The sequence below is a fragment of the Triticum dicoccoides genome, chromosome 6A, assembly GCF_002162155.2.
Source record: "Triticum dicoccoides isolate Atlit2015 ecotype Zavitan chromosome 6A, WEW_v2.0, whole genome shotgun sequence".
Taxonomy (NCBI): Eukaryota; Viridiplantae; Streptophyta; class Magnoliopsida; order Poales; family Poaceae; genus Triticum; species Triticum dicoccoides.
Window position 1 is genome coordinate 554,971,623 of NC_041390.1, and position 21,527 is coordinate 554,993,149.

Sequence of the window (21,527 nt, forward strand, 5' to 3'; positions counted from 1 at the left end):
GCGGAGGTGCTCCCTTTACCACCTCGCCGAACAATCGGGAACGTAGGGGTAAGCACAGGAGCCAGGCAACCCAGCTTGGCCAAAACTTAAGTCATATCGATGCATATAATGGCGAATAAAAGGTACACGCAGAAGTATGACACATGTGTTGGGCATGAAGCCCGTATAAATAAGCTTCTGTTTAAAGAAGCCCCCAAGTTTAATGAGCGCGGATAGCGCGTCACTTTATGAGCCTTTAAAGGCTATAAGAGAGAGGGGAGAAGGAGAGAAATGTAAGACAAAAAGTATATAAAAAATGGACAGAGGAAGGAGACGAACACAGAGTCCGGCGCTAGGCATAGAATCTTCGTAGACGGGCTGCGTTCCATGGGTTCGGCTCGAGTCGGTTATCCGATGCATCTCGCAGGCGGTACGCTCCACCAGTTAGGACTTGGTCGATTATGAGGGGACCTTCCCACTTGGGCTTGAGTTTGTCCTTTTTCTTGTCCGGCAGGCGTATAACTAATTCGCCAACGTTGTAATTTTTGGCCCGTACTTCTCTGCTTTGGTATCTTCGAGCTTGCTGTTGATAGAATGCGGAACGGGCTTTTGCCACGTCACGCTCTTCCTCCAAGGCGTTCAAACTGTCCTGCCGATCGAGCTCGGCTTCTCTTTCTTCGTACATGTGCACTCGAGGTGAGTCATGAATTATGTCGGAGGGCAAAACTGCCTCTGCGCCGTACACCATGAAGAATGGTGTGTATCCGGTGGTGCGATTCTGCATGGTTCGGAGCCCCCAGAGTACGGAGTCGAGCTCCTCTACCCAGTGCGTATTAGATTCCTTAAGGGACCGCACTAATCTGGGTTTGATGCCGCTCATGATAAGACCATTTGCACGTTTGACCTGGCCGTTGGTTTGTGGGTGATAGACGGAAGCATAATCGAGCTTGATGCCCATGTTTTTGCACCAGAGTTTTACCTCATCGGCCGTAAAGTTCGTGCCGTTATCAGTGATGATGCTGTGGGGGACGCCGTAACGGTGTACAACCCCGGATATAAAGTCTATCACCGGTCCGGATTCGGCCATCTTAACAGGCTTGGCTTCTATCCATTTGGTGAACTTATCCACCATGACCAGTAAGTATTTTTTCTTGTGGGTTCCGCCTTGAAGGGGTCCAACCATGTCAAGCCCCCAGACCGCAAAGGGCCAAGTGATGGGGATAGTTTGGAGGGCGGTGGGTGGCATATGGCTTTGGTTTGCAAAAAGCTGGCAACCGACGCATCGTTGGACTAAGTCCTGGGCGTCTGCCCGGGCCGTCAGCCTATAAAAGCCTGTACGGAAGGCCTTGCTTACAAGGGACCGAGCTGCAGCGTGATGTCCGCCGAGTCCGGCATGAATTTCTGCCAGGAGGTTCCGCCCTTCCTCTTCGGAGATGCACCTTTGAAGGACTCCGGTAGTTCTTTTCTTATAAAGCTCTCCCTCATGGACTTTATAGGCTTTAGATCGCCGCACTATGCAGCGTGCCTCATTTTGGTCCTCAGGGAGTTCCTGCCTGGTAAGGTAGGCGAGGAATGGTTCTGTCCACGGGGCGATGATGGCCATTATTACGTGGGCTGAAGGTGTTATTTCATTGGCAGAGCCTCCAATTATGTCAGAGTGTTCGGTGTCGGGCAGTGCGGTTGGGTCCGGGCTTTTATTGCCAGGTTCCCCTTCCCATAATACGGACGGCTTGAACAGCCTTCCCAAGAAGATGTTCGGGGGGGACTACATCGCGTTTTGCGCCGATGCGTGCCAGGACATCTGCCGCCTGATTATTTTCCCGGGCTATATGGTGAAATTCGAGCCCTTCGAACCAAGCTGACATTTTTAGGACAGCGTTGCGATAAGCTGCCATTTTTGGATCCTTGGCATCAAAGTCTCCATTTATTTGGGATATTGCGAGGTTCGAGTCCCTGCGCACCTCTAGGCGTTGAATGCCCATGGATACTGCCATCCGGAGACCATGTAACAGGGCCTCATATTCGGCTGCGTTGTTGGAGTCTGTGTACATTATCTGGAGTACATATTGAACTATGTCTCCTGTGGGGGACGTAAAAATGACGCCAGCCCCTAGACCGGCCAACATTTTGGAGCCGTCGAAGTGCATGACCCAGTTTGAATATGTCTCGTACTCTTTAGAGAGTTCGGCCTCCGTCCATTCTGCGACGAAGTCGGCCAAAACTTGCGACTTGATAGCTCGTCGTGGCTTGTAAGTTATGTCAAACGAGAGGAGCTCAATGGCCCATTTTGCAATCCGGCCCGTCGCGTCGCGGTTGTTTATAATATCGTTAAGTGGCACTTCCGAGGCTACTGTTATTGAACACTCTTGAAAGTAGTGTCGCAGTTTCCGGGATGCCATAAATACCGCGTACGCAATCTTTTGATAATGCGGGTACCGTGACTTGCACGGAGTAAGGACAGTGGACACGTAATAGACCGGCTTTTGAAGGGGGAATTTGTGTCCGTCCGTTTCTCGTTCGACGACGAGCACTGCGCTTACGACCTGATGGGTTGCTGCAATGATTAATAGCATTGGTTCGCCAATGTTTGGTGCGGCTAGGACTGGGTTTGTTGCCAAGATGGCTTTTATTTCTTCGAGTCCGGTCGTGGCTGCATCCGTCCACTCGAAGTGTTCGGTGCGCCGAAGGAGGCGGTAAAGGGGTAGGGCCTTTTCTCCTATGCGGGAGATAAAGCGGCTTAGGGCCGCTACGCATCCGGTTAATTTTTGTATTTGTTTGAGGTCCTTCGGGATATCCAATTGTGACAGAGCTCGGATCTTGGCTGGATTTGCTTCAATTCCTCTACCAGATACAATGAAGCCCAAGAGCATTCCGGTTGGAACGCCGAAAACGCATTTTTCCGGGTTGAGCTTGATGTCGTATGTTCGGAGGTTATCGAATGTTAGCCTCAAGTTGTCTACTAGAGATTCGACATGTCTTGTTTTAACGACCACATCATCTATGTATGCCTCCACTGTTTTGCCGATCTGGTTTGCCAGACATGTCTGAATCATGCGCTGATATGTTGCGCCGGCGTTTTTGAGCCCCAAGGGCATTGTGTTGAAGCAGAATGGGCCGTATGGTGTGATGAATGCCGTTGTGGCTTGGTCTGACTCTGCCATCTTTATTTGATGGTAGCCGGAGTATGCGTCGAGGAAACACAACGAATCGTGTCCTGCGGTAGCGTCGATAATTTGATCGATGCGGGGGAGAGGGAAGGGATCCTTTGGGCAAGCCTTGTTAAGGTCTTTGAAATCAACGCACAGGCGCCAGGATTTGTCCTTCTTTGGTACCATCACCAGGTTTGCTAGCCAGTCCGGATGTTTTATATCTTTGATGAATCCGGCCTCCAATAGCTTGGCTAGTTCCTCTCCCATGGCCTGTCTCTTAGGTTCGGAAAAACGCTGAAGAGACTGTTTGACTAGCTTGAATCCTTTTAGGATATTTAAGCTGTGTTCAGCCAGCCTGCGTGGGATTCCTGGCATGTCTGAAGGGTGCCAGGCGAAAATGTCCCAGTTCTCTCATAGGAACTCTCGCAGTGCGGCGTCTACATCAGGGTTTAACTGTGCCCCGATGGAAGCTGTTTTATTGGGGTCCGTTGGATGGACCTGGAATTTGACTATTTCGTCCGCCGGTTTAAAGGAGGTGGACTTGGATCTTTTATCGAGTATCACATCGTCCCTATTTACCGTGGAGCGTAGCGCAGTCAGTTCCTCAGCCGCTAGGGCTTCGGATAGCGCCTCGAGGGCCAGTGCGGCTGTCTTGTTTTCGGCGCGGAGTGCTATGTCCGGATCACTAGCAAGAGTGATGATTCCGTTAGGCTCGGGCATCTTGAGCTTCATGTACCCGTAATGGGGTATTGCTTGGAAGACTGTAAATGCTTCCCGCCCTAGCAGAGTGTGATATCCGCTATTGAACGGGGCCACCTGGAACATGACCTCTTCGGACCTGTAATTATCCAGCGTGCCGAACACCACATCTAGTGTGATTTTTCCTGTACATCGCGCTTCCCGACTGGGGATTATTCCTCTAAAGGTTGTGCTGCTTCGCTCAATGCAGTTCCAGTCTATTTCCATTTTTTGAAGGGTTTCCTCATAAATGAGGTTCAATCCGCTGCCGCCATCCATGAGTACCTTGGTAAGACGAAAAAGCACTCCACTATTGGACTGAGGACCAATGCGGCTGGTGCTCGGGTTGTTCGGAATTTAGGTTCATCACTGGCGTTAAAAGTAATAGCCGTGTCACTCCATGGGTTTATTGTTGCTACTTGGTAGACTTCGGCAAGGCCGCGGAGTGTTCTTTTTCACATATTATTTGATGCGAAAGTCTCAAAGACTGTTAATACCGTATTGGTTTCTCTGGGGTGGCTTTCTGTGGCTTCTGGAATTAGAAGTTCTTCGCCAATTTTTGCCACCTGCCGGAGTATCCAACATGCTCTAAGGCTGTGAGTTGGTGTGGCGCCCTCTGCACTGTGGATTTTACAGGGTCCATTAAGCCATCCTTCCAGTACGGTTCCGTGCCCTGTAGAGGGCTTTTGCTTTTTGGTATTGAACCCGGGTGTCTGGCGATGATGCACCCTTTTGTTTCGGATTGGGTTTGTATTCAGGGCCGGGATTGTCCCAAAATTTTATTTCGGCTTTCCAGGTGCTTTCCATCGCACAGTACTTTCGTATTATGGACGCCAAGTCAGCGGCACGTGTAATATCACGGTGACTTATGGCGTTGAGGATTCCCTTGTCCGTGCAATTATTGCAGAAGAATAAAATTGCGTCTTCCTCGCGGCAGTCCTTTATCCTGTTCATAACCAGGAGGAATCTGGCCCAGTAATGATGTCCTGTTTCTTCGGGCTCTTGCCTAATTTGGGATAGATTGCTTATGTATGGGTGGGTGGGCGGAATCAAATCCGAAACCTCACCCAATCTGAGACCCAGGGGCCAAGGAGTTTCCGAACTCGGAAGTTTGGATTCTTGGATGTTGTCCAATGAATCTAGCACGTCGCCTCACTTTAAGTTCAGGTCTTGAGTGATGTCCTCCCCTCCGCGGGTGTCCGACTTGGAGGGATCGGGGATCCGGACATATCTAGTCCTTAAGATAGATGAAGGGTCGCCGCACTGTCCCTCTACCACGGCAACGTAATGGGTGACCTGGGGGGAGTTAATCTCTCTCAGATCGGGTTTAGACCCAATCTGGACGGAATCCGTAGCGACTCCCAGGGCGGCGAAGCGATCCAAGAGCTCGTTTAGGGAAGAGAGCTCCATTGGATCTAGCTTCTCGGTGAATTCCAAGCTGACGTGAAGATTGCTTTCGATGACCCGAGAGGTCATTGTCGGTGCAGCAGCCGAACGGGTGGTCATAGGGAAACCACCTAGCCTGAGAGTCTGGCCGACAGCCAAAGCTCCCTTAGCAACGGTGCCGTCTTTAAAGACGGGATGAGGCATCCTTCCTAATGGTGACGGCACATAGGAACTCTCAATGAAAGCACCAATGTCGGTGTCAAAACCGGCGGATCTCGGGTAGGGGGTCCCGAACTGTGCGTCTAGGCCGGATGGTAACAGGAGGCAGGGGACACGATGTTTTACCCAGGTTCGGGCCCTCTTGATGGAGGTAAAACCCTACGTCCTGCTTGATTAATATTGATGATATGGGTAGTACAAGAGTAGATCTACCACGAGATCAGAGAGGCTAAACCCTAGAAGCTAGCCTATGGTATGATTGTTGTTCGTCCTACGGACTAAAACTCTCCGGTTTATATAGACACCGGAGAGGGCTAGGGTTACAGAGAGTCGGTTACAATGGTAGGAGATCTACATATCCGTATCGCCAAGCTTGCCTTCCACACCAAGGAAAGTCCCTTCCGGACACGGGACGAAGTCTTCAATCTTGTATCTTCATAGTCCAGGAGTCCGGCCGAAGGTATAGTCCGGCTATCCGGACACCCCCTAATCCAGGACTCCCTCACCCTCCGTGACGGAGGAGACCATCCACTTGCCTCCCGCTCCGGACATGGCTGGAGAAGGTTGAGGTGGGGTGTGCGGACTTGGGCGCTGGAGCTCGAGTGCGCGGAAATGGATAGGCAAAGGAGGAAGAAGGCGTGGATGAAAAGGTGGATCCTTATCCCCTTATATGGGCGGACGCGACTATGCGCCCCCACCAGCCTGGTAAAACTCGCTTATCTCCCAAGCGCCGTAGTCAATGGCGCGGTTGGGTTACCCACACCTGTATTGATGAGAATCCCGGAATAAGGGGACACGATCTCTGCTTTAACAAGACGTGTCAAGGAAACCGCCTCGCTAAACGCGCTGAGGTGGGACAGTAAAACGATTTGAATAAAGACTTGGCCGTGGTGTGATGTCACGCTACGGAATACGTCAGCAGATTAGATTTGTGTAAATATTATTCTCTCTATGGCAATATGTGGAAACTTATTTTGCAGAGCCGGACACTACCTTTGTGTTAAAAATCTTCTATGAAGTACTTGGAGGAGGAACCCGCCTTGCAATGCCGAAGACAATCTGCGCGCCGGACTCGTCGTCCTTGAAGCCTGGTTCAGGGGCTACTGAGGGAGTCCTGGATTAGGGGGTGTCTGGATGGCCGGACTATACCTTCGGCCGGACTCCCAGACTATGAAGATACAAGATCGAAGACTTCGTCCCGTGTCCGGAAGGGACTTTCCTTGGCGTGGAAGGCAAGCTCGGCGATACGGATATGTAGATCTCCTACCATTGTAACCGACTCTGTGTAATCCTAGCCCTCTCCGGTGTCTATATAAACCGGAGAGTTTTAGTCCGTAGGACGAACAACAATCATACCATAGGCTAGCTTCTAGGATTTAGCCTCTCTGATCTCGTGGTAGATCTACTCTTGTACTACCCATATCATCAATATTAATCAAGCAGGACGTAGGGTTTTACCTCCATCAAGAGGGCCCGAACCTGTGTAAAACATTGTGTCCCCTGCCTCCTGTTACCATCCGGCCTAGACGCACAGTTCGGGACCCCCTACCCGAGATCCGCCGGTTTTGACACCAACAGGGGGTGAATGTAAAAACGCCATGGCGCCTCGTATTCATTCAATGCATGAGAAATTGCCCTTATTGGGCGCAGAAGCCAAGAGGATCAACATTTATGGGGCCAGATACTATTTACAAACACTTGGAAATTGGAGAAGAACCTGCCTTGCAATGCCGAAGACAATACCGCGCACCGGACTCGTCGTCATTGAAAGCCTGGTTCGGGGGCTACTGAGGGAGTCCTGGATTAGGGGGTCTCCGGATAGCTGGACTATATCCATTGGTCGGACTGTTAGACTATGAAGATACAAGATTGAAGACTTCGTCTCGTGTCCGGATGGAACTCGGTGTGGAAGGCAAGCTAGGCAATACAGATATGTGTATCTCCTCCTTTGTAACCAACCTTGTGTAACCCTAACCTCTCTGGTGTCTATATAAACCGGAGGGTTTTAGTCCGTAGGACAACATACAATCATACCATAGGCTAGCTTCTAGGGTTTAGCCTCTCCGATCTCATGGTAGATCTACTCTTGTACTACCTATATCATCAATATCAATCAAGCAGGACGTAGGGTTTTACCTCCATCAAGAGGGCCCGAACCTGGGTAAAACATTGTGTCCCCTGCCTCCTGTTACCATTCGCCTTAGACGCACAGTTCGGGACCCCCTACCCGAGATCCGCCGGTTTTGACACCGACAAGCGTCGTTACCCGAAAGGGATTGACAATCTCTTTAACACGTCGGATTGCGAGTGGTTGTTATTTGTGTGCAGCGGTTGATTACGTTGTGTTGCTTGGTTCTCCTACTGGTTTGATAACCTTGGTTTCATATTTGAGGGAAATACCTACCGCCGTTGTGCTGCATCATCCCTTCCTCTTTGGGGAAAAAACCGACGTAGCTTCAAGCGACATCAATAACTACCAGAGGGGCCCACCAGGTGGCCACAACCCACCTGGGCACGCCAGGGAGCCCAGGCGCGCCCTGGCGGGTTGTGCTCACCCAGGACCACCTCCGGTGCCCATCTTCTGGTATATAGGTCATTTTGACCTAGAAAAAAATAGAGAGAGGACTTTCGGGATGGAGCGTCGCCGTCTCGAGGCAGAACTTGGGCTGGAGCACTTTTGCCCTCCGGCGGAGCAATTCCACCGGGGGAACTTCCCTGTCGGAGGGGGAAATCATCGTCATCATCATCACCAACAAATCTCAAATCTTGGGGAGGGCAATATCCATCAACATCTTCAACAACACCATCTCATCTCAAACCCTAGTTCATCTCTTGTGTTCAATCTTGTTACCGGAACTATAGATTGGTGCTTGTGGGTGACTAGTAGTGTTGATTACATCTTATAGTTGATTTCTATATGGTTTATTTGGTGGAAGATTATATGTTCAGATCCAATATGCTATTTAATACCCCTCTGATCTTGAGCATGATTATCATTTGTGAGTAGTTACTTTTGTTCTTGAGGTCACAGGAGAAATCATGTTGCAAGTAATCATGTGAACTTGATATGTGTTTGATATTTTGATAGTATGTATGTTGTGATTACCTTAGTGGTGTCATGTGAACGTCGACTACATGACACTTCACCGTATTTGGGCCTAAGGGAATGCATTATGGAGTAGCAATTATATGATGGGTTGCGAGAGTGACAGAAGATTAAACTCCAGTTTATGCGCTATTCCGTAAGGGGCCGATTGGATCCAAAAGTTTAATGCTATGGCTAGAATTTATTCTTAATACTTTTCTCGTAGTTGTGGATGCTTGCGGGAGGGTTAATCATAAGTAGGAGGTTTGTTCAAGTAAGAACAACACCTAAGCACCGGTCCACCCACATATCAAATTATCAAAGTAACGAACACAAATCGAACCAATATGATGAAAGTGACTAGATGAAATTCCCATGTATCCTCAAGAACACTTTGCTTATCATAAGAGACCATTTTGGCCTGTCCTTTGCCTAAAAAGGATTGGTATACCTTGCTGCATTTTTTCTACTACTATCATTACTTGCTCGTTACAAATTATCTTGCTATCAAACTACTCCGCTACTTACAATTTCAGCACTTGCAGACATTACCTTGCTGAAAACCACTTGTCATTTCCTTCTGCTCCTCGTTGGGTTCGACACTCTTACTTATCGAAAAGATCTACAATTGATCCCCTATACTTGTGGGTCATCAGTAAGCCGTAAAGCATGGTGCACTAAACTATCAAGTATTCATCATACCGAGCTTGTCAAACGTTCATCATGTTTGCATCTGCTCCTGCAATAGGTCTGTCACCTAGCGGTGCATCACGAACATAATTCTTCTGTGCAGCAATGAGGATAATCTTCAGATCATGAACCCAGTCCGCATAGTTGCTACTATCATGTTTCAACTTAGTTTTCTCTAGGAACATATCAAAAATAAAACATGGGAGCTATACGCGAGCTATTGATCTACAACATAGATATGCAAATACCATCAGGCCTAAGTTCATGATAAATTAAGTTTAATTAATCATATTAATTAAGAGCTCCCACTTAGATAGACATCCCTCAAGTCATCTAAATGATCACGTGATCCATATCAACTAAACCATGTCCGATCATCATGTGAGATGGTGTAGTCTTCAATGGTGAACATCTCTATGTTGATCATATCTACTATATGATTCACGTTTGACATTTCGGTATCTAGTGTTCCGAGGACATGTCTGTACATGCTAGGCTCGTCAAGTTTAACCCGAGTATTTCGCACGTGCAGAACTGTCTTGCACCCGTTGTATGTGAATGTAGAGCTTATCACAGCCGATCACCACATGGTGTCTCGGCACGACGAACTGTCGCAATGGTACATTCTCAGGGAGAACACTTATACCTTGAAATTTTAGTGAGGGATCATCTTATAATGCTACCGCCGTACTAAGAAAAATAAGACACATAAAAGATAAACATCACATGCAATCAGAATATGTGACATGATATGGCCATCATCATCTTGTGCCTTTGATCTCCATCTCCAAAGCACCTTCATGATCTCCATCGTCACGGTCTTGACACCTTGATCTCCATCGTAGCGTCATTGTCGTCTCGCCAACTATTGCTCCTACAACTATCACTAACGCATAGTGATAAAGTAAAGCAATTACATGGCGATTGCATTTCATACAATAAAGCGAAAACCATATGGCTCCTGCCAGTTGCCGATAACTTTTACAAAACATGACCATCTCATACAACAACGTATATCTCATCATGTCTTGACCATATCACATCACAACATGCCCTGCAAAAACAAGTTAGACGTCCTCTACTTTGTTGTTGTAAGTTTTACGTGACTGCTACGGGCTTCTAGTAAGAACCGTTCTTACCTACGCATCAAAACCACAACGATTTTTCGTCAAAGGTGCTGTTTTAACCTTCAACAAGGACCGGCCGTAGTAAAATTCGATTCAACTAAAGTTGGAGAAACAGACACCCGCCAGCCACCTTTATGCAAAACAAGTTGCATGTCTATCGGTGGAACCGGTCTCATGAACGTGGTCATGTAAGGTTGGTCCGGGCCGCTTCATCCAACAATACCGCTGAATCAAAATATGATGTTGGTGGTAAGCAGTATGACTATGATCGTCCACAACTCTTTGTGTTCTACTCGTGTATATCATCTACGCATAGACCTAGCCCGGATGCCACTGTTGGGGAACGTAGCATGGAATTTCAAAAATTTCCTATGATCACGCAAGATATATCTAGGAGATGCATAGCAATGAGAGGGGGAGAGTGTCCACGTACCCTCGTAGACCGAAAGCAGAAGCATTAGCTTAACGCGGTTGATGTAGTCGAACGTCTTCGCGATCCAACCGATCAAGCACCGAACGTACGGCACCTCGAGTTCTCCACACATTCAGCTCGATGACATCCCTCAAATTCTTGATCCAGCAAAGTGTCGAGAGAGAGTTTCAAGACCACGACAGCGTGGTGACGGTGATGGTGATGTGATCCGCGCAGGGCTTCGCCTAACCACTACGACAATATGACCGGAGGCGTAAACTATGGAGGGGGGCGCCACACACAGCTAACAATGTTTGTTGTGTGTTCTAGCGGTGCCCCCCCCCCCACATATATATAGGTTGGAGGGGAGGAGAGGTAGCCAAGGGCGCGCCCCAAGTAGGAGAAATCCTACTTGGGGCCCTCCCAATTCGGCCTCCCCCCTTTCCTATTCCTATTCGGAGTAGGAAGGGAAGAGGGGGAAGGGGGAATCATATTCCCTTTTTTCTTTCCTTCTTCCCCTTTCTTTCTCCAATTTGGCCAACTCATAGGGGGGGGCACACCAGCCCCTTAGTGGCTTGTGTGTTTCCCCTCTTGGCCCATTAGGCCCATATAGTTTGCCAGGGGTTGCCCGGAACCCCTTCCGGTGATCCAATACATACCCGGTACCCCCAGAACACTTCCGGTGTCCGAATATTATCGTCCTATATATGAATTTTTACCTCTCGACCATTTCGAGACTCCTCGTCATGTCTGTGGTCTCATCCAGGACTCCAAACAACATTCGGTCACCAAATCACATAACTCATATAATACAAAATCGTCATCAAACGTTAAGCGTGCAGACCCTACGGGTTCGAGGACTATGTAGACATGACCGAGACACTTCTCCGGTCAATAACTAACAGCAGAACCTGGATGCTCATATTGGTTCCTACATATTCTACGAAGATCTTTATCGGTCAAACCGTAATGACAACATACGTTATTCCCTTTGTCATCGGTATGTTACTTGCCCGAGATTCGGTCGTCGGTATCTTCATACCTAGTTCAATCTCATTACTGGCAAGTCTCTTTACTCGTTCCGTAATGCATCATCCTGTAAGTAACTCATTAATTACATTGCTTGCAAGGCTTATCATGATGTGCATTACCGAGAGGGCCCAGAGATACCTCTCCGATACTCAGAGTGACAAATCCTAATCTTGATCTATGCCAACCCAACAAACACCTTCGGAGATACCTATAGAGCATCTTTATAATCACCCAGTTATGTTGTGACGTTTGATAACACACAAGGAATTCTTCCGGTATTCGGGAGTTGCATAATCTCATAGTCAAAGGAATATGTATTTGACATAAAGAAAGCAATAGCAATAAAACATAACGATCATTATGCTAAGCTAACGGATGGGTCTTGTCCATCACATCATTCTCCTAATGATGTGATCCCATTCATCAAATTACAACACATGTCTATGGTTAGGAAACTTAACCATATTTGATTAACAAGCTAGTCTAGTAGAGGCTTACTAGGGACACCGTGTTTTGTTTATGGATCCACATGTATCAAGTTTCTGGTTAATACAATTCTAGTATGAATAATAAACTTTATCATGATATAAGGAAATATAAAATAACAACTTTATTATTGCCTCTAGGGTATATTTCCTTCAAGAATCGCGCCATCTGGAGGATGGCCGACTACATCGACTCTTCGTCCTCTTCCAACGTCACCGACGGCTCTAATGACCTCCTAGCTCCGAATCCTACACAGCCGGCTACAACTGTGCCAATGACCGTGAGGGCAAAGGCCGGCAAGAAAGTGGTGAAGAAGCTCGGCCCTCTCCATCTTTATTTTGGTTTTTTAGTAATTTTAGTTTAGAACTATGTTTCTGGACTGAAGTGTGGTGCTTTTTTGTCTAATGTTCGGATTATGTGGATTTGTATGTCCGTTTGTGTATTTCATTGATCACCTATCATAATAGCTTTCACGTTGTTTGCCTAGTACTTCCTCCTTTCCATAATGTAGTGCATCCACACTTTTCAAGATTTAAACTTAACCATAAATTTAACCAGCATGGGTGATTGCGGCGGTAGCAAAAATTATACCATTGAAAACTTCTTCTGAATACGAATTCATACCATTGAAAATTTCTTTTGAATACGAATCCGTACCATTGAAAACTTCTTTTGAATACGAATTCAATGGTATAATTTTTGCTCTCGCCGCAGTCATCCATGTTAGTTAAATTTATTATTAAATTTAAATCTCAAAAAGCACGAGTGCACTATATTATGAAATGGAGGGAGCATAAATTAGTGTTTTCAGATATGAGATAAACGACTGTGGACCGAGTTGAAGATTAACCAGTCACTATGTACGGACGCGTCCGCGGCAGATTTATACGGTGTCGTGTTTGGTATGTATGGCTGGAGATGCTGTTATATGCCTGAGATTAGGACGGTACGATGGCTACTCCATGGCTTGCTGTGGCCCATTTGTGATCGATCGGTCGATCGTATCCAAACACGCACGCTCGATCAGGTCCATCTGCTTTCTTTCTTATCCTTTGGGGTGGGGCGGTCAATAGCGGTCCTTTCTCCATTCCTCTCTACATATTTGAGACAAAAGTTATCTGAGACAAAAGTGAATCCTGATCATCATCATTCTGAAAAGAAGAATCGACAGCCATGATCAAACTGATACCTGAACGGATAGACGAAGACACAGCCCAATTCGCTGTGGTATGCCTGGAGCTGCGGCCACAAGGAATCCAGATCCAGGCTGCTGCTTGGCCTGGACTCGAAAAAAGATAGACCCACGCTGGTCTACATAATTAAGCGTTCCCTTAAGCGTATTATACAACGAACTGACAGCAGAAAGATAGACAGCTATTTGGCCTGAACACGAACAAGCGCCATTATCGTCTCCCGTCAAAACCTGCTCACGTACAGTACATGCACAGTCAGCCGCCAGCAGTGCAATGATCATGCTGCCTGTCAGCAAAATCAATTCCTTAATCATACAGTGCCAGAGTCCATGCAGCTGCGAGTAAGCAAAACCTCGTGCCGGCGAATCCGCGGGCCGTTCGCGGCGCAAATGGCACGCCGCTCGCAACCGCTTCGCACGACCGGCAGCAGCAAGATCTCCCGCTCCCCGTCACCCGCAGGACAGAGCGCCCGATGTGTCCCGGCCAGCTTCGTCCCCAGGGCCGGTCCTGAGATTTTGGGGCCCGGGGCGAAACTAAAACTCGGGCCCTTAGTATAAACAATATCGTAATAATAATGACTATGTATTCATATGAAATTTTACGAATAAACGCTTAAATGCATCCAAACAATATACATATAACATACATATATATTGCTAATATATAAAATAATTATACATGTTACCTTTTAAAAATTATGACAGTCTTCAATGCAAAGTCACTTATGAAGGGGTCGACATCAATCTCTTCCAGTAAATTCGTGCTGATGCATAATGTTAGCAAACCATTAAAAATCTCTTGAGTCATCGTTGATCTCAAATAGTTCTTCAATAATTTTAACTTTACTGTAAATAAGATGATAAGCTATAGATTATAGAAGCATTAGGATAAAAATTGACTTCCCTCGTGTGCTAGAAAAACACAATAGTATACATTGCACCATCTGAGAAAGCGAATTTCATAATCTTTAGTTAAAAAACCGCAAAACTGGATGTGCATCAACACTAGCTGATTGTGTATGTGCACCTGTTTGTAATCCCATAAGAACTTACATTTTTATCACCGGTATTGATGTTAACATTTCCTCTTGTTCTCATTCAGCATTCCCATCAATTTGTTCCTCTTCCTCCACAACAACTATCGTAATTCACCATCTGAGTTCAATGAAGCACCAGTATTACTCTTGAAAATTTTATCAAGAGCACATCTCTGACTGTATCAAGTCATCCACACACTAATGGAATCAAAGGTTGATTGGTGCCAGCTATGCACCATATATCCGAAGGATAAATTACGTAATAGAAAGTACTAAACATATAGGAAGTAGAGATTGGGGAACAGTAATAATATAGCGTACTACCTTGGATGGATCCAATCGGCTTTGGTTGTAGGGCCTTGAGCGAAGAGCATCTGGCTGTAGCAATCGGCGAATCGGCAAATCAACCATGTGTGTATCTGCATGTTCTGTGCTTGAAGGCGAGAGAGCAAAGCGGCTTCGCGTGTTGAGTACTGAACTGGCCCCGGAAACAAAAATCGGCATCGACGAGACGGCGAATTAGCGATCAGAATTAGGAATGACATTACTAGAAAAGGAACATGGTGTTTTTACCGTATTTATTATCGCGAAAAGAACGGCGTAGGATCTGGAATTGCTTCGTCAAGGAAAGAAAGAATCGCTATGTTTGCCATTGACTGCGTCCCATGCTTGGTTACTTGCCTGGGTCACGGCCCATAGTTTCCTACTAACCTGTAGGCAGGCTATTGCACACTTGGGGAGGGGCCCCTGGACGTTGGGGGCCCGGGGCGGCCGCCCCCCCTGCCCCCCCTTAGGGCCGGGCCTGTTCGTCCCCCGGTGTCCGCGCTGTCGCTTCGATCCCTTCCGACTCCACCCGGCGCACTTCATCATTCACTAAAGCAAAAGGCACAGATAAATGTGATCTTTTTGGATAAAAAAGCACGGGATGAAATGAATCTCATGTGACTAGTAACGCACTACTATGCCGATCGCCGTCAGAAACAACCATGAAGCAGCCTGAAGCTGAATGTTTCTCCAACGCCACCACCGGAGAATAATAGTAAAAGATCCACAGCCTGTTGATCGGACCGTGTCATGTTTACCACGACTCCAAGTGGACAGTGCCAACGAGCAACCTCTTCGCTGATCTGCTGCCAGACGAGGGAGAAAAGCAGTAAGCGTGTCAGTTTTTTTTTAAAAGAATTAGGAAGCGTGTCAGCTTGGTAACAAAAGATCTACTCTGGCGAACGTTGGGCCCCGCGGATTCCGGCCCACGTCAGCCGGCCGCGCCCACCGTTGACTCCCCCACCCCGCCCACGGCCTGCCCGCGGCGGGCGGCCCCCCAATAAAAGGCCCGCACGCCATCCGCTGCCACGACACGGCGCAACTGCACGACAGGCCGAAGAGACCAGACCCAACCACATCGGCTCGGCGGCCGGCGCAGGGGTTTCCTTCCCTCCTTCCATCCACGATCCACGGCCGCGGCGAGGCGAGGCGAGGCGATGGACGCCGACCACGGCGGCGGTGTAGACGAGGCGGAGGCGGCCTTCTTCGCGCGCCGGGGCAGCCGGTGCTGCTGCTTCCCCTGCTGGCCCTCCTCCGCGCCCTCCTCGTCCTCCGCGCTCTCCCACCAGCGCGCCGGCGGCGGGGCGGCGGCGGCGACGCTGGGCGGGGAGGAGGAGCACTGGTGGCAGGGTGCGGTGGACGCGCTGCTCAAGGTGCGGGAGTGGTCGGAGCTGGCGGCGGGCCCGCGCTGGAAGACCTTCATCCGGCGCTTCGGCCGCGGCCCCCGCCCGCACCACCACGCCTTCGGCGGCGCCCGCAAGCTCAACTACGACGCGCTCAGCTACGCGCTCAACTTCGACGAGGGCCACGGCGCCACCCCCGACGCCGGCGGCGACCACGCCGGCGGCTACCGCGACTTCTCCTCCCGCTTCGCCGCCCCGCCCGCCTCCGCCAAGTCCTCCATGGACCTCGGCGGCCGCGACGCGCCGCCGCTCTTCCCCCCGCCGCCCGCCGACGGCGCCCCGCGGGCCTGACCTCCCCTCCGCCCCCCGTCCCCCCGGATCACACAACACCACAGGGAAAGTAAAGGTACCGGTCGATGGATGATGGTGGTCAAACTTCAAACTTTCAAAGCGTGGCAAAAAGACGGTGGCCTTTTCTCGGATGGTTCGGCTGCGATGGGGATCGTTTCTTTCTTCCAGTTCTTTCTCTCCTCTCCTGCTTCCATGATTGATTGATATTTCGTCGCTGTACAAAGAAAAACGAAGAAGAGAATCCATTGTTCATTCGTTGTCATACTTATTAATCCGTCTTATCAAAGTTTTGTCCCCGATTACGGCTGAGAAATTCTTCACTCGCGTCAGCAATTTCGCCATTGTTTTGCTTTGCATAAACAAAAGTTGAGTGTCCGGCCGGAAACTTGCGCGATTGGTAAGAAGAAGAGGAATTCTGAGCCGAATTCTAAACGCTTGGCGTGCTCCAGCTGGGACTGATTGCGACCCAAGAAACGACGGGTGACCTCCGGCTGGAGGCGTTCGAGAGCCAGGATAGAGATGCTTGTCGCGACCGTGCACGTCTTGCACGAGACGGCGGTGTTCTTGGCCTCTTGGGACGCATGTCCCCACTTTTCTCAAGCATGATACATGTGAACGATCATCAATCGCTGTTACTCCTCGCTGTGAATTGGATGGTGGAGGGAATTGATGTGAATTCATCGCGGGAGCCGTTCTCGAGAGAATCACGGACCGCGGTATCGAATTCCAGACGGACAGCCTTGCTTGATGTTAACCTCCAACCATCCATGGCCGGACCAGAATAGAATGCTCCTGGGTTGTCGTGTGGATACAGGTCGCACTGGGAGCACAAAGTACTCCTACAAACTTTGAATGGTTTGTGCAATGAAGCCATCATCAGCCCATAGTGGATTCCTCCCTGGAGTATGTAGACCATCTTTGACAAATATGAAAACCATACGCCATGCTCATCAATCATGGTCAGGTGTATGAATATATGTAGCATCATCTTAACTTTGTCACGACCCACGGCTGTGACGAGCTCATGCAGTGCTCCGTCCATTTCAATCATGCAGAGGAATAATAATCCTAGTCTCAGGGCTTTGTTGGGTATTGCAATGCTGATCTGTGCCGAGTGCTCTGCCATCAGATTTTGTAAGGGGCGAACCTGGCTTTCCAACAGAAAGTATATGTTATAAGCTGTATCATACCATCAGATATGACAACTAACAGCAGCAACTGAAAACTATGGTGTAAACAAACAAACAATGATGATGCACTGCCGTATCAGCATCTGGTTGATGGATGATTGCAGCAGCTGTGTGGGCATCTGGTAGTATGTTCATCCCTAGTAGTTGAACACTAATCATTTCCACACAAATACATAATTTAGTAGACCAGTAGCATTAGCAGTAGTAGCTCACATCTCAAAAGCAAACTGCTGGAATTATTGTCGGCATCTCCGGTTGTTTAATCATCAGTATGGGTGTGTGTGTGGAGGGCTGTCAGTTGTCACCTCTTCTTGCTGTCTGATTAAGTGTGCTGGCTATCATGATATGATAATCAGATAACGTACATAACTTGCACTGTTCCACACCACTTACAGCTTTCTGTCAGATAACAACATTATAAAATCTCGAGTGCAGCCAGAAACCTGGCAATCTCGAGTAAGCCGAAGGTGGCGGGATTTCGATTTGGATGCCGAATACTTGCGGACACGATGGGCTGAACAGGGTGCAAGGGTGCAGGGATCGAACGGAACTGCAGAAATTGCACTGAAATTTCAGTGGACATAAGCCGATGCAGAGCATGAATTGGAACAACGGCTCGAGAGACTGGCGCTGAAAGAAATTAACGGTGAGAGCATTCTGGCAACAGTTTAATTAACCATGTGTGCGTGCAGGCAAACACCCTGATCGGATCCCTGACAAGGCAGCAAACAGGACTGCAATGTGGCATGACTCATGTGTCATGCCCCAGATGCCATCGACAGATGCAGTTTATTCGACGTTGATCTTGGCTGGTGAATGCATTTTCTATAAAATTTTACTATCCAAATAGGGCTACAACATAACATGAAAGAAAGGGAGGTCGTTGGTACGTGAGATAGGTCTATTTGACCCCTAAACTATGTCTTTTTGGACACTTCTCTCTTTATTTCATTTTTTGGTCTATTGTAGCTTGTCCGTGTCCGGTAATCCACATCTGAGTCCAGGCTCAAATATCCCGATGAGCAGTAAATTCTGGAAATAGCAACACAAATTAGAAAAAAAAAACTATTTTTTTAATTCAAGATGGTCGAGTTTTCTAGGAGCGTGTAAATTTTCATGCTCAAATGCAAGAATTGAAAAAGCGGTAGGCGTAAGCAAGGCGGTTGGCCTTCGCCTAGTGCCTAGGCGGTGCCTAAGCGCCCTAGGCACGGCCTAGGCGGTAATATTGTTTTTACTCCTAGTATATATGTGATTATTATATGGGTGTTGATATTAGTTTAGGACATATAAATAAGTGAATTACTGCCATTGGAATATAACCCGTTTGATATGTCAGTGTAGTATGTGGCATGATTTCTTGCTTGGGTAGGCAATTCCTTGTTTACCCTGCCTAGACCTTCATTTATGCCCTAGGCAAGGCGTTTGGCAATTGCCTAGCGCCTAGGCGTGCCTAAGCGTCTCCTAGGCATTGCCTTTTCCAACAGAGCTCAAATGATATTTCGAGAAGCTCATACAAAAAAAGTAGGGCCTAAGCAACGCAACTTTTCAAAGTTTCTCCCAGAGACATTTTTTCCCTTTTCTTTTTGCCACGAGCTCCTCACCCATCTGAGGTAAAGAAAATGTTTTCTAATGAATTTACTGTTCATGCATGGGTGTGCGTGCATTGGTGTTGTCTTGTGCATCTCAACTCTGCTAGGTCGGGTGGGTGCCCATTGTGTTTGTATCCTCCTAATGCTTTACTTTGAGCCAATAAAATCCACACTTTGTCGATAAAAGAAACTTCGGGGCTTAGGGTTGACCGCCGTCACTAGGTGGCGCCCAAAAATCAAGCTACCTATTTAAGAAAAGTATATCAAGGGTTGCAATCCTGCAAAATTCATTAGAAACCCCTTTACATCAAAATCAAAGAAGCAAAGAATCAAACCATCGCAAATACCCTAGCCGGCAGCAAGTCTCCTCCACGCCGCCGCCTGCCCTCCCTCCTCCCTTATTTCCCGTCCAACAGTTCATTGGCCGCTAGAGGAGTAGGGACTTCTCCCTTTCATTTTTTAAGGTCGAATGTGTTCTTGTTTTTCTTAGATTTTCTGTTAGCTTGGTGTATCAACAACGGGGTGGCGGCGATGTGCATTGGGATAAAGTCTCTTCTGTCCCTTCCTACCTCAATGACATCTTACTCAGTTCCAAGCGAAGGGCCTATGAATGTAGGTGTCATCAGATTTGTTGACTCTTTTCAGATATTACCAACTGGCGTGTCAATCAATGAAAACCGCTGGCTGAATTTTGGTGTGACGACTTTGACATGTTCTTTCGAGTTATTTTGCGGCATGGCTTGATTTCTCTCCCCATCTGGACTGATGGTGAAGAACTGCAAGCATGCATTGCGTGAAATAATGCCCCAACTAATGTTTCTTCGATGGCTACTAGATCTTATTTCCTAGTGATGATTGGCTATTGCCTCCTTCAAAGCGTGTTATGGGCAAAGCGTTTGTAGTGTCCATTTCCCTTACTATTGGTCCAGTATGTTTTTCAAACTCCAGCAGGCTGCGTGCAATCGAATGAAAAATACAACCAATATGATCTTTTATGTAAGTTTATTTTTTTACTGGTTGTTTTTGTCTTGATGCCTTTACATAGTACCGTTAACTTTGTTTTATTTAATGATATTTGTTTTTTAAATGCCACTCAAAAGCCCAAGGGCGTTTGATATTTGATATTTATCAAGAAAAATAGTAGACAATACAAATGAACGAGACACAATACGATATGTAAAAATAATAAAATTACATAGAAATCATACTGGTCATCTTCTTCCTTCACTTGTTCGTCGCCCGTCGAAACTTTAAAAATACACTAAACATGCAATGAGCGACATGGACACATGCAAACTCCATTGTCATACAAGACTTTGAAGATCACAATAGCCACTCGCTGCAAACAATAAGATCTCGTAGCTGCTGAAGGAATTTCGGTTAGGGCAACATTCCACGCAGCATAGACCACAATCCTTCACAGCCAATCCAAAGGGTTATAAAAACAGGACATTGTTGTGGGACAAAATAAATGAAGAGGTCGAAGTCTCACCCGAATAATCAGCCAACTATTTCCTGTCTTAGACACATCAACTGCCAAGATCCAAAGAGAACCAACAGATCTGGCAAAGCTTACCGTCACACGCCCTTCGTTGAAGCTGAATTGAACGCCCTTGAGATAGACAAAGGCCGAAGAGACCTTATTCCAGTTCCACGTTGTCGCCGCCACCTAGCCGATGCCGCTATGGAAACAAAATCTAAAAAAAAACACGACCTACTAGAAAAAACAATGAAGAGGACAGGTCCCCACTACTCTAACCCTCGGCGTGGCCGCCAAAAGGAAGAGAGGAAAGAGTCGTGAAGACGCTGCAAAAAAAACCCTCACAAGAGTATTTTGAGTTTGATTTCGTCGACAATAATATTCAGTTTTAGGGATTTTTGGTGCCTTTTCTCAATAATATTATTTTGAAATGGCAAACTTCTGAAGAAAAATCCTTGAAAATTAGCAAACCTTACCCAAAACCCTTGTGTGAAATGAGAGTCTTGTGTGCAAAAACGACCCCAGAAAACAGAAAAATCGCCGTGTCACCCCTCCTTATCCTCTTCGTTTCCTTTTTCGATTTTGCCTCCCCACTCCAGTGTCGACGGCCACCACCGCCAAGCAGAAGACGGCTCGACGCCTACTTCCCCCGGCTCCCAGATTCTCACGGCACCATCTTCGCACCCCTCGCCGCCGGACGCTCCCCCGAGCCCCTCGC

At 47.6% G+C, this 21,527-nt stretch overlaps 1 protein-coding gene across 1 annotated transcript; it reads left to right on the forward strand.

The window, feature by feature from the left end:
- Positions 1-15,895: 15,895 nt before the first annotated feature.
- On the forward strand, positions 15,896-16,863 carry LOC119317875. The gene has a single exon (XM_037592375.1). It carries the CDS (start codon positions 16,014-16,016, stop codon positions 16,548-16,550), a length of 537 nt encoding a protein of 178 aa, XP_037448272.1. The 5' UTR covers positions 15,896-16,013; the 3' UTR covers positions 16,551-16,863.
- Positions 16,864-21,527: the final 4,664 nt, after the last annotated feature.

Coding starts and splice junctions, on each gene's coding strand:
- LOC119317875 (XM_037592375.1), top strand. CDS start 16,014: ATGGACGCCGACCACGGCGGCGGTGTAGACGAGGCGGAGGCGGCCTTC.